The sequence below is a fragment of the Salvelinus namaycush genome, chromosome 4 (genome assembly GCF_016432855.1).
Source record: "Salvelinus namaycush isolate Seneca chromosome 4, SaNama_1.0, whole genome shotgun sequence".
NCBI classification, from domain to species: domain Eukaryota; kingdom Metazoa; phylum Chordata; class Actinopteri; order Salmoniformes; family Salmonidae; genus Salvelinus; species Salvelinus namaycush.
Window position 1 is genome coordinate 17,076,020 of NC_052310.1, and position 16,727 is coordinate 17,092,746.

A 16,727-nucleotide genomic window follows, 5' to 3' on the forward strand; every position below is an offset into this window, starting at 1 on the left:
CACCAAAAGTAGAACACGCAAAAACGAAATTTAAGAACGGGAAGCATATAAATATCGCATATAGAATGAATCTACTGCTTCTTAGACTAAATGACTTAAATGTAAATGTAAATGTAGACTTGCTTTCATTGAGGATGACCAAATTAAGAAAGGTGAGTTGTATCACCCAAAAAATTACATATTGCAGCTTTAAAGTTCAGAACAACAAAGAGTCTATATATAGAAATAATGATACTAAAATTGAAAATCATTAAACAAAATAATGAGGATTCATCAGCCTAATCAAGGTGTACGTTACACATCACACTCCAGTGTTCGAACTGGCAAACAATGCTGCATGGGATTTGTTTTAATGCGACTCCCTTTCCATGCAGCCAATAGAGTGCCACACAGTATGAGTCACAATACCCATAAAACCTAGTGGTCAACACATTCTAATGAATAGAAGACACATACAGGGAGACGCGTTGGTTGGGCATTGTGGGGAGGTGCTCGTTCGAGCTGTACGTCCCCAAGCGGATAATGGGAAGCAGGACTATCGCGTCTGTGGACTATGATTTATGCTTTAGCCAATGTCCGCTATAGGTATATGTTGCGTCCAAGACAACTGGGAACTCACATTTTTTTTTGCTCTGACTGGGAAAAATAATTTTGAACGGTCATCCAACTCGGAATTTCAAGTCGGGAACTCGGCCCCTTTCTAGAGGTCTGACTTTACGACCTGGATATCACCGACATCCAGTGGTGTAAAGTAACAAAATATAAAATACTTTGAAGTACTACATAAGTCGTTTTTTGGGGCTATCTGTACTTTACTATTTTGACATCTTTTACTCCCCTACATTCCTAAAGAAAATATGTACAGTACTTTGTTTTTACTCTCATACATTTTCCCAGACACCCAAAAGTAGCCTACTCTTTACATTAAGAATGCTCATGCTGGACAGCATTATGGTCCAACTCAAGCACCTATCAATACAACGCATTGTCATCCCTACTGCCTCTGATCTGGTGAACTCACAAAACACAAATACTGCGTTTGTAAATTATGAGTGTTGGAGTGTTCCCCTGATTGTACATAATTTTAAAAAACAATAAAATTGTGATATCGGGTTTGCTTAATATAAAAAAATGTATGTACAACTTTTACTTATGACAATTGAGTACTTTTTCAACTACTGTACATTTAAAACCAGATACTTTTACTCAATTAATATTTTACTGGGTGACTCACTTTTTCTTGAGTCATTTTCTATTAAGGTATCTTAACTTTTACTCAAGTATGACAATTGAGCACCTTTTCCACCACTGCAGACATCATGATTTGACCTCGTATTTTTCCAGAGTTCCCATGCTGTGTTCAAAACAACTGGGAACTTGGAAAAAATAAGAGGTCAAATCATGACTTCAGTGATCTTTAGGTCAGAAAGTCAGAGCTCTAGAATGAGGCCAGAGTTCCCGAGTTGAAATTCAGAGCTGAATGACCATTCAAATCAATTTTCCCCCAGTCTGAGCTTGTTTTTTTTTTTTTTACGAGTTCAGTTGTTTTGAATGCACTGAAGTTGGCCATTTCCAAGTTCCCAGTTGTTTTGAATGTGGCACCAGTTATGCTTGGAGCAGTTTGCGGATTTGACGGCTCATGCAGTTCCACCTAATCTGGCTGATACGCAACTACACAGCAAGTTGTGATTTAAGTCAGGGACTTCGAGAGCTGGGGGGGTATACTACAAAATAGGATCAATGAGTTAGCCAGCTAACTTAGCTAAATATTCTGATGTAACTTTTTTTTTGAAAGATAAGCTTGAAATGGGCATGGTCTAACTTATTAACACAACAAAAACATATATACGTTTAGCTCTTTAACGAACCAGAAAACCAATAGTTATTTCTAGTTGCAGATTCAGCGATAGAAATGTAAAGGTCATTTCCGATTGAGCCGACATGTAGCGCTTACCGTGAATGCAGTTTCCGCTAAAGCACGAACATGCCTTTACATTTCAATCACGCTGCAAAGCTGAACTTCTGTGATACGGATTGAATAGAACCCCAAGTTCCTCCTCCAACACCGCAAAAACAACAGCTATGCGGGTGTCGGCTCGCGCAGATCTGGAAAAAAATGTTTTTAGAGATGAATAGATAAGTCAAATGAGAAGGAAAAATAATCTCAAAAAGAAGGTTCAATATATTCATGTATAAGGCAAACTATTAAACCCTCATTCCCATACAAGATCACTTTAAAGCATATATATATTTTTTTAAGAGATGGGGGGGGGGGGTAGCCCATAAGAATTTTCTGAAGCTTTCCTTTTCCCGTCATCTTTTGCCTGATTTGAACGTCAACACAGATCACCAGAAACGTTCAACTTTCAAGGCTTGAGTCCCTCATACAGGGCCTACAGCTCTGTCAATGTGCATTTAAAAATACCCTAATTTACAGCAACTTGGAATAGTACTGTACCTGCTACTAGTTTCATCTGATTGTCATCTACCACAGTACCTCTGGCTACAATATAAGGCTATGACTTGTAATTTTATATGGAAGCAGTACTCTTAAGATATTTCCACTAACCACAGGGTTGCCCATGCAGCTCTTTGGGGCTTTTAGTGCCTCTTTTTGTTGCATAACATAAATGCTTAGTCACTTTAGCCACCTTTACAGAGGCTGAAGTTACTACAGCAAAGGTTTCTAAAAACTATCCCACACGGTAGCCTACTAGTTGTGCATAAATTAATTCAGATACAGTACCTCATAATACCATATTGCCTGGTTGGTATGCCCTGGCAGTTTTCTGTGATTAGTGCAGTTATTGGTTGCATAGACCCAAAGCCAAGTCTGCCGCTACTGTGCCTATTTCCATACTAAGAAAACTGAGCTAAATTAATCTGATTGTCATGATGGGACAGTCGGAATACAAGGTCAGCAGAAGAAGGTTTAGTAGTCAGCTTTAAGGTAACCATAGCTACACAGTTGGTTGATTGTCAGCAGTAACGGTTGTCATATCTATTGTAACACAGTTTCGATATCAGCAGCAATGTTGTCATGGTAACAGTGGCCTGTCACTCATCGCTGAAACGCAGTCTCTGGAAGGCCTCTTTGATTTCCTCGTTAGTGTCTTTGCTGCTTATGGAGCCCAGGCGGAGGACCCGGCTGTCGGTGACGTCCTGTTTCAGTTTGCGCTTGCTAAGGTCCACCGTCCCCTCGGTCCCCTCCCCCTCGGGCCCCGTCAACATGATGTAGCAGGCGTGGCGCCCCCGCTCCAACAGGGTGGCTAGGACAGGCAGAAAACACATGGACAACAAGTCATGTAGACTTAGAGAATAGTCATTATCCTCAAGTACAGTAGACTAGGGCTGTCTGAAAACGTTACTAGATGTCAAATCCTTGCATCCCAAGTCCTTTTTCCTCTCAATTCCTCACAAAGCGCATTGGAGGAAAAGATCCAAGGTCCCTCCTCCCTGAGAAGGCGGTGCGGTAATAACGTTTTCAGACAGCCGAGCTATTGAGACGGTTCACCGGTCCCGCATAATGACATTGTTTCGCTCAATCATGTAGCTCACCTTTAAATGCGATGATGTGGTCCATGACGTTGCTCTTCTCCAGGAGAACTGTGGAGTAGTGGGGATACAGCATGTAGGAGCGCCGCTCCTCACTCAAATCCCTCTGGTAGGAAAGCATTCCTTTAGAAACAGGTCAGCGTGTCTAAACAGCACCACTATGACAGATGTGAATGGGATCAACCTGGGTTCGAACCCGGGTATTCTGCATGCCACAAGCCTGTGCTAGCCCACTGAGCTGAATCCTAGGCATTAACTCGGGAAGCTAACGCAAGCCTTCAGATTCTCAGGCTAAGGTTCCGTGAACACAGAGGAAGATGTAACGAGATGAAGATCAGTGAATGATCCGTTCTCATAGAGTCATTGTACTCACTGTAGCGTTGGCCTCAGAGGGCATCAGCCCCCAGAACATGAACACAGAGAAGGAGTTGATGGTGTTGACTGAGGCTGGCTTGGGTGAGTTGGGGCTGGCCAGTAGGTTGACCTCCCACACTGTACCTCCAGTGTTTCCGTCCAGGATCACCACCTACAATGCACACAGAGCAGGGGTAGATGTCACATTCAATGTAAATGCAGCTAGGAGTGGAAAAACAAAAAGGGATGAAATACCAAGCAGGTAAATTGAGTCTCTTCTATTGCTTCCAAGCTGGTCCCCACATACCCTTTTAATGCGGTTGCCAATGTCCTCCTCGATCACTATGTCGAGTGTGCCATCTTTGTTGAAGTGGCCAAAAGAAGGCTCGCTGAGTGGAGAGGAGAAACGTACAGTACCAGTCAAAAGTTGACACACCTACTCATTCAAGGGTTTTTCTTGATTTTATACATTGTAGAATAATAGTGAAGACATCAAAACGATGAAATAACACATATGGAATTATGTAGTAACCAAAAAAGTGTTAAACAAATCAAAATATATTTTATATTCTTCAAAGTAGCCACCCTTTGCCTTGATGACAGCTTTGCACACTCTTGGCCTTCTCTCAACCAGCTTCATGAGGTAGTCACCTGGAATGCACGTGACTGTTAATTGAAATGCATTTCAGGTAACTACTTCATGAAGCTGGTTGAGAGAATGCCAATAGTGTGCAAAGCTGTCATCAAGGCAAAGGGTGGCTACTTTGAAGAATATAAAATATATTTTGATTTGTTTAACACTTTTTTGGTTACTACATAATTCCATATGTGTTATTTCATCGTTTTGATGTCTTCACTATTATTCTACAATGTAGAAAATAGTAAAAATAAAGAAAAACCCTTGAATGAGTACCAGACAAACTTTTGACTGGTACTGTACTTAAAACCCTCCCAGTCAGTACACGACATTGGCCCAAATACCTTGGTTATCATAGTTGTCGTCACACACACACACACACACTTCAGAGCGTGGCAATTTATTACAAATGTTAATGAATACGAGGAGGTTGTTAGTTATGATATGACCATTCAAAACTGTGTAGAGTACGCTACATGACAATGTTAACTAACTAACCAGTGTGTAGGGTGATGACGTTTTATTTTTACCTGAGGACTGTGCTGGTGTTGACTCTCCACAGTAAGTTCAGACTGTCGCCATCTATCAGCACCACACTACCCCCAGTGACCAGTAGCAGGTTGGAGGGACCCTCTGCCTTCCCTATCCTTAACACGTATCTCAATGACCCAGACCTGCAGGGGAGGAACGGCCGTCAAAAGGAAAGACTCCATGTTAGCATGAGCAATTAATTTCAGTCTATGGTCCAGGTTATTGAACATAAGACATGAGAAATAATAATTTAACCACTAGACGTTTGGTATTTTGGTGTTGTGTTTTACCCCAAGCTGTGACATTTTGAGGCATTGTGAGAATTGTGTATTAGCGTCTAGCTGCTGCTCCAGCTTACTCATAGATTGATACAAGGCCAGAGGAGTCATTGGCTTTGCGCTCCCAGTGCTTGTCCTTCTTGAGGCCTTTTTCCATGCCTGCCTTAGCCTGGGCTGCAATCCTCCACAGGGCCAGGCCATACAACCCCGAGTCTGGGGAGAGGGGACAAAGGGCAGTGACAACAGTCCTATAACAATACACTGACATCAATATGCTGTGGGCTCTAGCCAACTGGCCATATAGGACCCTTAAATCAATGTACTGGGATAGCTCACTGACCGTTGGACAAGGTCACATACAGTAGGACTGAAATCAATGTGTTCTATCACATAGAATGTTATGAGATCAATAGTTTGGTCAGTGAATTATTGACAACAGATCTATAAATGAGCGCACTAGCAGGCTTTGGCAAATGGCTTGCTCACCTTTCTGGAGCAGTACATAGTTGGAGCCTTTCCCTGTGGAATGGAGGAGATGCATGGCACACTCAGCGGTGTCAAGAACCACCTCTGAGCCAATCTGGACACCGGTCTTCCCTGAGAGGATCACCAGCTGTGTCTAGAGCGCAACGAATAACAATAGAACAAACTGTCTTGAGGTCTTCTGTTGAAAGGTACTGGCACAGAGGTTGCCATTTCATGTGTGAAGCACACATTTTCTCATGCATTATTTTCCTGTGTTTTAAAGCAAAGGTATAAAACGGAAACAGTGAAAATCCTGTAATATCGCATCCTCTAGTCTGAGCGGTCGTCATACGGAACACAGCTGGTGAGTGCGACTAAACTGAGACATCGAGGACGCCTCTGAGGTTTACCTGCGTTGGGCTGGGCGCCACCAGAGCCACGTCGCTTACCCCGTCCCCATCCAGGTCTGAGACACTGAGGACAGGTAAGGTACTCCTCAGGTTGGAAGGCTGGAGCCGCGCCCACGTCACCACTCCTGTACAGAAATACCAAGTATTCAGAATTCACTCACAGCTACAACCCCCCTCCATCAGAAATCATGAACGTTTTCTTCGAAGTGAGTCAGGTTACAAAATAGTGACGAGACACAGACCAAACTATCATACATTAGAGGGATAAGCAGGCACATATTTGCGATTTACGAAAGGCGTTAGGAGAGAAAGCATGAATACTTGAAGTGTGACGTTCAACCACCATTGTGGTGGAAAAGGTGTGAAAACATGACTATACGTTCCTGCTCAGGTGTTGTTAGTGAGATAGTAGAGAGAGAGGTGAGTAAACGAGAGAGTCGTGAATCGGAGTCACTCACCAGTGTATTTGTCGATGGCAGTGAGCTGGTTGGAGTGGGACAGCAGGCAGCCCCTGTTGGTTTCTCCAAGGCCGTCCAGACCACACTGGGCCCAGTGGAACTCAGGGGCCAAGGGCCGCTCCCACAGAGTCTCCCCGTTGGTCCCTGCTACCGCCGACACAAACACACAAGGTGTGTCCAGACCTGGAAGTCATACAGCACACGTGAATCTCACAGACACAGCCAAGCTACAGATTTTACAATGACACAGCAGACAATATATTGGTTAGAACAATTACAGTAGGAATTATTAAACAGTATCTCTGTATTGAGGGGACTTTAGCTTGTCTTCTGGGAATCTTTGGCTGGCAGCCTCTACTTTTATTGGAATCTCAATGAAACCATTCTACAAAAGCAGCTACATACTCCTCATTATTATTCTTAAATGCCCAATGCAGCCATTTTTATGAATATCAAATTATTTCTAAGTAACAACTAAGTACCTAACTGTTATAGATTTCCATTCAAATGTGAAAAAATATTTTTTCTTTAAAAAAACTCAGGCAAGAATTCTGATATAAAACATTCTGTTCACTCCCAGAAAGTTATTTTATAGAATGGGGATGTCACCATGGAAAGCTGAAACTCCCACCCAAACCTGCTGATTAGAAGGTCCTGTGTAGATTGTATTTTAAACCTGAAGCTATCAGGAAATAACACAATATTTGTTCAACCTTTTACAGTGTTAGTTTCATCAGCTATCTACAATATAATACTTAAACACAGGGAAAACATAACTTTGACTGCCATGGGCCTTTAGCAAGACAAAGCATGAAGCATTTGCTGTAAGACCTGTATTCCTAGTACCTTCAGCAAAACAACTAATGTTCTGACTGCCCTCCTGGGCCTTCAGGACAAACAACACATCCATCACTTTGTCTTTGCTTGCATCCTCAATGGCCAGGAAATCATAGGTGGCTGTGAGAGAAAGGAAAGGAAGTAAATGTAACCTTTTGGGTAAAGAAACAAACAGTACATCTAGGGTTGTTTTCACAGACAGTTATAACCTGGTCCTGTACTAAATGCTATTTTCATGGAGATTGAGACTTTTTCATCCAGTCCATAGTGCAAAACACAGGGGTTAAATAACTTCTTAACTGGCCTTCTCTGGTCTATTGTGTCACTGTATCTCTTCCTCACCTGCTTGGGGGAAGGTGCGGTTCCAGAAGGTGAGGTATTGCGGACGGACGGGACAGGGGATGATGAAAGAGAAGGCGAAGACGATGATGAGGCAGAGGAAGAGGGAGAGGAAGAAGGCAGCCGTCCTCCAGTGGGACAACTTGGCCAGACCCAAACTCTTCTTCTTGGTCTGCGCTGGTGGTGCCGTTCCACCGCCCTCAACCCCATCCTCCTCCCTCTTCAGGGGGTCGGCTTCTGTGGCATGGTCTGTTGGCTCCATTATCTCTTCAGCAATGTGTCATAGCCCGAACAGACCTAAACACAGAGAAAATGTGGTGGAAAGGACACAAACCTGTACTGCCCCCTCAGCACTGACACAGTAACAAATGTATTCCTGTCTGCCTGTGGGACTCCAGCCATTTGCACACTCGCACCATCTCACTCCAAACATTTTCAAGTTTGCCTCCAGAAATTTCTGAACAAAACAATAACATGCTTAACCCATGACCTTAGCTAGCTAGCTAGCTACCAATGTATCCCGAGGTACAATTTCAGTGTTTAATTCTAACTATACACCCTGACTCCGTTTGGGTTCTGGATTCACCACTTCCGCAAACAAAGAACTAACTAATCTCTCATGAACATATTGTCGTGGACAGATGAAACAGTCAAATAAACTTTCGCGAGAGAATTTTACTTCTGGGTAACCTAGATTAAGAATTAGCTAGCGTTATTTGGCTGCGGTAATAATGTATAACATGTTAATTTCATTGAAAGCCTGGTCAAGATACCACAACTTCTAGCTAGCTAGCTAGCTTAGATTACTAGCTAGTTAGCATAGCTAGCCATAGTAGCTACCGTTAGATAACGCGTTACAGGCTCAAAACCTATTCGTTGGCATTCTCTCAGACTAGACTAGTTAGCTAACTATCTAGATAGGTTCACCATTCAACTACGAGCCCTTAAATAAATGTCTAATTTATTTCAAGTAGTTGATTTATTTTTTATCTTACTTTAGAAGCTACTTCTGTCCGTGTCTTTGTTTGATCGAGAACTGTCAATCCAACTTCACCTGCGTAAACAATTCACACCTTGACAGGCCCTACTAGCTATCGTGAAATAGTCATTGCAATCTGGGATCATTGGGACGACCCAACCTTACCCATTTTACGTTTCAGCTTCAATGGGGATAGGGACATCCCAAGGATCCCCGATTGCGTGCACCGTCGTGAAACGAGCTAATTTGAGCTCAAGGGGCTGTGATTGGTTCGTTACCAAGCCACTCCAATTGGCCAATTCTAGCATAGAGGAAGTGTCGTCATTTCCTTAGCAAAGAAAGAAGGAGCTGACGAGGTCGTTGAAGAAGCTTGTCCAAATAATAAACATATTGCATTAATGATATAGGATACCGTAGATCGTGGAACCTTCTGTTTTGTGTGAAGCTTTGAAGAATTAACCCACAGCAATGTCGGCCCAAGCTCAAATGAGAGCTTTGCTCGATCAACTAATGGGGACAGCGAGGGATGGTGAGTAGCAAAACGGCGGTGACTAGCTTGCTAGCTAAAAGATGGAGCCATTCAGAGATACTTTTCTAAAGCTGCGTTTACACAGGCAGGCCAATTCTGATGTTTTTTCCACTAATTTGTCTTTTTACCAATCACATGAGATCTTTTCACATCAGATCGTTTTCAGAGCTGATCTGATTGGTCAAAATACGAATGAATTAATTAGTGGGGAAAAATCAGAATTTGTCTGCCTGTCTGAACGCAGCCTAATATGTGTGAGCCAGTGACTTGCACGTATCATTCTAACTAGCTAGTTTACTATCTAGCTAACTCGTTTTTGTGGCGTGTTTCAGTTGGACATATCTTGAATGAATGGCGTACAAGAGGACGGCTGTGTGACATAAAATCAGCTCAATCATGATCTGTCTCCGGCCTAGTTGTTGTTTAGCGATTTAATGTTTGTATCCATAGCTAATGACGTCCACTCTGGCATTCATTGTTGATAGACCAGCTGGCTAGATAAGTAATGATCATCTAGACGCCCCCCTGGGGGACCCTGAGTTTTCAAGTGGTCCCTGAAAAAGCGGGGATATAACTCATGTTATAACTAATACATTTCAATCGAATGTATTTTTACTACACACATCCACGTTCTTATGTTGTTCAGTTAGATGCATAGCTAGCCAGGGTTGGGGTCAATTCCATTTAAATTCCAGTAAATTCAGGAAGTGCACATCCCATTCCAATTCTCTTAAATAATTTTCAATTAGAAAAATTTTTAATTACAATTTGGTTTACTTTCTGAATTGACTGGAATTGAAACTGAATTAACCCCAACCCTGAAGCTAATTATATTTAGCAATGCCTACATGCAGTATAGGATAACAAAGCTAGCCTATCTTGTAAATACTAAATAGTCAGTAAGGATATCTAGAGAGTCTGCAAGTCCTTGACAGGAGGTTAAAACAGTTAGTCATACAGTGCACAGTATCTAGTATTGTGTAGCATTTGTACAAGCACCACTTCCATAGTAAATGACGTGTCTGGCTACAAGGATACTAGCCCTACGAAGCTTGCCGTCACATATACAGTCAATTACAGTAAGTACAGTTATTTTAACAGTAGCCTTCTGTCTTAGGGCATTCTATAGTAACAGCTTGTGAGATATGCACCCGACCCTTTGCTCTACCTGTATTTAGCAGCACGTATCCCACGTTGGACGGTATCCGTAGACTGTTCTGATTAAAAACGTTGCTTGCAGTGCCCAAGAAAGTATTACATCCAATTGTTTGACGCTACCTTCACCCCCTCCCAATCTAATTCAAAGATGGATTCACGCTCTTGCTTCTAGACAGGTAAACAGACTGTCTGCAATCATACCACTTCCTGTCATGAGCACTAGCCCAACAAAAGGGGCACGGTGCTGCCAACCTCTGCAGCGGCTGCGATACCCATTAATGTTGCTAGCCGCGTTCGAGAGCATCAATCTTGATGTACCACGGGTAAATTGTGACCGACTGATTGATCTACAAATAATAATGAGTCGTTATTTATGATGCAAGGTGATTTGTTGGTCAGTCGGCAGTCGCCTGCACTGTCGAACAAGACTGTTTTGTTGATCCGTGTGGGTGGCTGCGCCGTGCCCATTTTGTTGTGCTTCAGCTCGTGACAGGAAGTGTTGTTATTATTACAGACAGTCTGTATTTACCTGTCTAGAGGTGAGAGTGTGCCATGCGAGTGCACAGCTCGGGAATCCATCTTTTGAATTCGTTTGGAGGGGGTGGCGGTAGCGTCAAACAATTGGATGTAATACTTTCTTGGTCACCCCTCTGCGACACAAACAGCGTCGGCTGTCTACAAATTGTACGGATAAGGTCCAAAACAGGTACAGCAATATCTCTCAAGCTGTCGCTATAGAATGCAATTAGTCCCGGCTTATTAATAAATTAAAACATTAATAAAGGTGTCAAATCAGGCTACAAGGATACAAACATTGAAAACATAACAGCTGCCATTTAGTAAGGATGTCATGCCTACAATGGTGACATGTAAAGTCGGATAAACCGACTCCAGTCCATGGTTCTTTTTTGGGCTTTAATCAGCCTAACAAAGTGAGTTTGTGTCGAGTGAGTTTGTGTGTGTGTTGAGATGAATACAAATTCTTCCCGTACATATGTTGCATACAAACTGAACAATTGTGGCCCCTTTATTTCATTCATGAAGGTTCAGTGTATCTTTGCCAGCCTACATCAATCTGCAAAGGAGTTGCAGAAAAGCCTCATGTTCATCGAGCCGTGAGTCACACATGATTTTTAAAGCTGTTATGAATAATAATAATCCAAACAATTGTTTTCTTTCCCGGAAGTTGTACCTTTTTTTTTTAGCATCACAACAATGGATATTAAAACCTTCAATGACACTTTGAATTACAATTTGGAAGTAGTTGCAGCTTGAATTAAGACGTTGCCTGGTTGCGTTGAAAGACACGTTTATTGTCAAGCAGAGACGATATTAGCCATCGGAAAGCTTTGCACAGATCTTTACAATCTTATTTGTGTATCATTCCACGCTTCCTTACTACAGGTTTGAGCAAGAACTGTCCCCATTTATACTTTTCTACAGCGGGTTTAAAATTCTGCAGCTGAGGTCTTGGAGAATGCAGATGGGTACAGTATGTTGCAGCTCGCAGTGTGTATAAAGCTAACATTTTTCTTGGGTTTTCTTTCAATGTTCCATTTGTGTCAGGGACTTCGTTGGCGCCAACTATAGGCTAGGCCTGAATCTATTTTAAATGGTCTCATTTTGTTGAAGTTAGGAGATCTAGCTGACGCCGTAACAGCGGTTAAGGTGACACATCCCAGTTAAGCTGAGTGACAATGTCATGAGACCAAGGGAGCCTCATGAGCCTGTCCTTGTCAAGCATTAAAAACACCCATACAGTAGGCTTACAACCATTTGCCTGTTGGATTTTTCTATAGGCCTATATTCTTCAGTTGAACAGGTGCTTTCAGAAAGCCATGACGAGAGTGGCAAGTCACTGTCTTAGCACAACCATATTCTTAATGTAGTATCGAGGCTCTGGTAAGGTAAGCCTCTAGGTTACAGCAGAAAATACAGCAAGCCTTAAGGGACACACCACTCTGGTCCCAATGCAGCCCCCATTGTTTACCAGATAAAACACTGACTGGTAAACCTGGGTCAGGTTTAAGATTACCTAAGGTTTGGCTTTAAACACGTAAAAATGTTTTTACAAAGCCACATTTTGGGATATCTTAAGACAACGTGGATGTCGTTGAATACTGTCCAAAAGGCACACATTCTGTCACTTGATGCATTCTAGCTGAATATATCTATGTTCATTTTACCCCAATAAAGAGAATCCCAAGATGCAGTTGTATAAAAATTGTCAAATCTTTGCCCCTTTGCCCTAATATGGGTATAAAGCATTGGATACCTCGCTCTAGTGGACCAATAGCTATGTGAGCTATTTCTGACTGTTGCTTTTTGCATGTTTCAGGGGACGAGACGCGGCAGAGGGTCAAGTTCACTGACGAGCGGGTCTGCAAAAGCCATCTCCTGAACTGCTGTCCCCACGACATCCTCTCTGGAACTGTAAGCAGACTAAGCACCGCGTCCTCCCATATGATTTATTGCAGTTCAAGTCAGTAATATTGGTTGATCGATTCTGAATATTTGAATGCAGTGACCGTGAACTACTTTCTAAAGTAGTTTGCCACAGATTATGCAGGAACTATGGCTGTGTCTTGACTAGCTGACTGACTTCATCGACAGCGTATGGATCTGGGAGAATGTGCGAAGACCCACGACCTGGCGCTCCGGGCCGACTATGAAATCGCCTCCAAGGCGAGGGAACTCTTCTTTGAGCTTGACGTAAGTGATGTTCATAGTCAGTTCAATGAAATACAACTTCATTCATCCCTTCCGTGCCAAGTAATTTGTACTTGTTCTGTACTGAACAAAGATGTAAACGCAACATTGCAACAATTTCAAAGATTTTACTGGGTTAATTAATTTAAGGAAATCAGTCAATTGGAATAAATTCGTTAGGCCCTAATCTATGGATTTCATATGACTGGGAATACAGATATACATCTGTTGGTCACAGATACCTTAAAGGTAGGGGCGTAGATCAGAAACCAGTCAGTGTCTGGTGTGACCGCCATTTTCCTCATGCAGCGCGACACATCTCCTTCGCATGGAGTTGTTCAGGCTATTGATTGTGGTGATGGTGACTGATGAAGGGCACGACAATGGGCCTCAGGATCTCGTTACGGTATCTCTGTGCATTCAAATTGCCATTGTTGTCCGTAGCTTATGCTTGTCCATACCACAACCCCACCACCACCATGGGGCACTCTGTTCGCAACGTTGGCATCAGCAAACAGCTCGCCCACACAACGCCATACACGTGGGTATGCGGTTGTGAGGCCATTTGGACGTACTCGGCTTATGGTCAAGAAATTAACATTAAATTCTCTGGCAACAGCTCTGGTGGACATTCCTGCAGTCAGCATGCCAATTACACGCTCCCTCAAAACTTGAGACATCTGTGGCATTGTGTTTTATGACACAACTTCACATTTTAGTGGCCTTTTATTAACCCCAGCACAAAGTGCACCTGTGTAATGATCATGCTGTTTAATTAGCTTCTTGATATGCCACATCTGTCAGGTGGATGAATTATATTAGCAAAGGAGAAATGCTCACGAACAGGGACGCAAACAAATTCATGCACAAAATGAGAGCGATGTGCTTTTTGTGCGTATGGGAACATTTCTGGGATTTTCTATTTCAGGTCATAAAACATGGGACCAATAACTTTGCATGTTGCGTTTTTATATTTTGATTCGGTGTTGTTCATTTTACCTGTGCACCAGTCCGTGTTCCATTGACTTGTATGTCATTGACTTTTCTGTGGTTGACTGTAGGCTGTGGATCACCTGGAGTCTTTCATCGCTGATTGCGACCGTAGAACAGAGTTGGCCAAGAAACGACTGGTGGAGACTCAGGATGAGATCAGTGCGGAGGTGGCTGCAAAGGTAAGAAAGCAAGATGAGTCTAGAAGAAAAAGAAACGCACACCTATTTAGGCGAGGTGCTGGCTAGCGGAGTAGAAAACTTGAAAATAAAGGAGAGCCGCACACTCTCTAGGAGCTCAGATGCAAAAATGTAATACCCAACGTTTCGACAGCCAAGCTGTCTTCATCAGGAAGCAAGATGAACCTTATTGTGGAATGTAAGGACATGTTGTTGGAAACGTTCTGATCCAGACTGATTGTGTGTGTGTCTGACTCTCTAGGCAGAGACTGTCCACGAGCTGAATGAAGAGATCGGGAAGCTCCTGGCCAAGGCAGAGCAGCTGGGAGCCGAGGGGAACGTAGATGAAGCCCAGCTGATCCTACAGGAAGTGGAGAAGGTCCGCAGCAGGAAGAGGGATGCCGAGGTGAGGGGTTGTTTTCCTCACAACACATCTAGTTTCCATTTAACTCATCCTGACTATAAACCTGGGCTGTGTTCATCAGGGCACACCTTAGTAAAAACATTTTGCAATGGAACATTCAAATTGCCTTCTTATTGGACAAGTTTAGGGAGAACCATCCGGTTTCACTTAATTTTCGCCATAATGAACTCGACCCCATTCTTTCTTTTGCTGACTCATTCTCTTTCATATTTTCTGTTCTCTGCTTCTCAGGAGGAGTACAGAAACTCCATGCCTGCCTCCAGTTTCCAGCAGCAGAAGCTCCGTGTCTGCGAGGTATGCTCTGCCTACCTGGGTCTCCACGACAACGACCGTCGCCTGGCCGACCACTTTGGCGGGAAGCTGCACCTGGGCTTCATCCAGATCAGGGAGAAACTGGAAGCCCTGAAGGTATGCTCTGAACCACCTCAGACCACATAGGTTGCTGAATACACCTGGCGAGAGTTTTATAAAAAAAAAAAACTGATTTCCCGTTTTGAAGATTATACAAGGACATTGTTTGGGATTAAAAGCATTGCCAACGTCTGTCTTTTTTTTCAAAATTCCTTTGAATTTTGCAGTAAGGACTTTTTCACGTTAGAATTTATTAACACGAGAACAAATTGATGTTAAGACTTCGGCTAATGCCATTGCTCATTTTTTTTTTTTTTTTTTTTTTTTTTTTTTTTCAGAAAATAGTCACTGACAAGCAGGAGAAGAGGAACCAGGATCGTCTCAAGAGGCGAGAAGAGAAAGAGAAGGAAGAGATGATGAAGAAGAGGTGTGTACAGGACTTAACTTTTCAGAAATAATTAAATTGACATGGGCACATGGTTTATAAACATGTTGGTGGTGATGGCAGAACTTCTTTGGGGGGAAAAATATTGATTTATGTACTGTATGTGGAGGCAAATTAAGATTTTCACAGAGGCATCTTAATTGTTTTCTGTCGTTTTTATAGGACCAAATCACGGAGCAGGGAACGGAGCAGGGAACATAGGTTAGTATGGGCCATCTGCTGCCATATGAACTATATTAGATACACAATATCATAGTTTATTACTGTATATAGGAGTTTTCTGTGTCTATGCTGCAGGTCCCGCTCTCGCGAACGTAGGAGACGGCGTTCCCGTTCCTCGTCTCGGGAGAGGCGGCGTTCCTCCCGCTCGCGCTCCAGGGACCGGGAGAGGAAGAGACGCCACTCCCGATCCTGCAGCAAGGGCCACCGCCACGAGCCCAGCACCATACACAAGTAGGAGAACACACACACACACACACACACACATATGTCATCTCATTACTCAGACATGTACACAATAATAAAAGTTATTCTCATAATAAGTGCACGTTAGATGTGTGTGTAACAAGACCGCGTGGAACGGTTCCAGGTCGTCCAGGGATCAAGAGCGCTCCTCCAGAGACCATTCACGGGAGCGAAGCAGGAAGAGGGGATCCTCCGAGCGGCGACAAGACAGCAGGGATCAGAACGGGAGGACGGACTCCCGCCGGGCACAGGACAGGGACAGAGACACCGGGGGCCTCTGAGGACTCTTGCTATCCATCCTCAAAACACCACCTCCTTTTCTCTCTTTCATACCTGTCCACATATCTATAAGGACTCTCTTAACAGCAATGTCCAGAGACGTTTTGATTTGAGATATTCCAGCCAACCCACTGTGTCCCAAATAAATAGACCTTATATGACCACAGGTGTGTGTGTATATATCGTATATTGCACAAATATATACAGTACCAGTTAAGTTTAGACACACCTACTCATTCGAGGGTTTTTCTTTATTTTTACCATTTTCTACATTGTAGAATAATAGTGCAGACATCAAACTATGAAATAACACACATGGAATCATGTAGTAACCCAAAAAAGTGTTAAACAAATC

At 43.0% G+C, this 16,727-nt stretch overlaps 2 protein-coding genes across 2 annotated transcripts; one reads left to right on the forward strand and one right to left on the reverse strand.

The window, feature by feature from the left end:
* Positions 1–1,518: 1,518 nt before the first annotated feature.
* On the reverse strand, positions 1,519–8,985 carry LOC120046238 (protein FAM234A-like). The gene is made up of 12 exons (XM_038991302.1): positions 8,860–8,985; positions 7,868–8,161; positions 7,535–7,645; positions 6,689–6,871; positions 6,231–6,355; positions 5,842–5,974; positions 5,436–5,568; positions 5,077–5,220; positions 4,217–4,298; positions 3,929–4,081; positions 3,559–3,661; positions 1,519–3,269 (listed from the first exon to the last, which is right to left on the reverse strand). Exons 2-12 carry the CDS (start codon positions 8,124–8,126, stop codon positions 3,058–3,060), a joined length of 1,638 nt encoding a protein of 545 aa, XP_038847230.1. The 5' UTR covers positions 8,127–8,161; positions 8,860–8,985; the 3' UTR covers positions 1,519–3,057.
* Positions 8,986–9,184: 199 nt separating this feature from the next.
* Positions 9,185–16,533, forward strand: LOC120046239 (putative RNA-binding protein Luc7-like 1). The gene is made up of 10 exons (XM_038991303.1): positions 9,185–9,372; positions 12,869–12,963; positions 13,144–13,242; positions 14,301–14,411; positions 14,671–14,814; positions 15,064–15,240; positions 15,522–15,610; positions 15,791–15,829; positions 15,926–16,081; positions 16,218–16,533. The coding sequence occupies exons 1-10, from the start codon at positions 9,312–9,314 to the stop codon at positions 16,372–16,374; spliced, it is 1,128 nt and encodes a 375-aa protein (XP_038847231.1). The 5' UTR covers positions 9,185–9,311; the 3' UTR covers positions 16,375–16,533.
* Positions 16,534–16,727: the final 194 nt, after the last annotated feature.

Coding starts and splice junctions, on each gene's coding strand:
- LOC120046238 (XM_038991302.1), bottom strand. CDS start 8,126: ATGGAGCCAACAGACCATGCCACAGAAGCCGACCCCCTGAAGAGGGAG. Junction 6,872..7,534: donor CATTAGTTGTTTTGCTGAAG/GTACTAGGAATA, acceptor TATGACTTCCAG/GTCTGGACACACCTTGTGTG. Junction 5,221..5,435: donor GGCCTTGTATCAATCTATGA/GTAAGCTGGAGC, acceptor CCTCCCCTGCAG/GTCTGGGTCATTGAGATACG.
- LOC120046239 (XM_038991303.1), top strand. CDS start 9,312: ATGTCGGCCCAAGCTCAAATGAGAGCTTTGCTCGATCAACTAATGGGG. Junction 9,373..12,868: donor AATGGGGACAGCGAGGGATG/GTGAGTAGCAAA, acceptor TGCATGTTTCAG/GGGACGAGACGCGGCAGAGG. Junction 14,815..15,063: donor GCAGGAAGAGGGATGCCGAG/GTGAGGGGTTGT, acceptor TCTGCTTCTCAG/GAGGAGTACAGAAACTCCAT.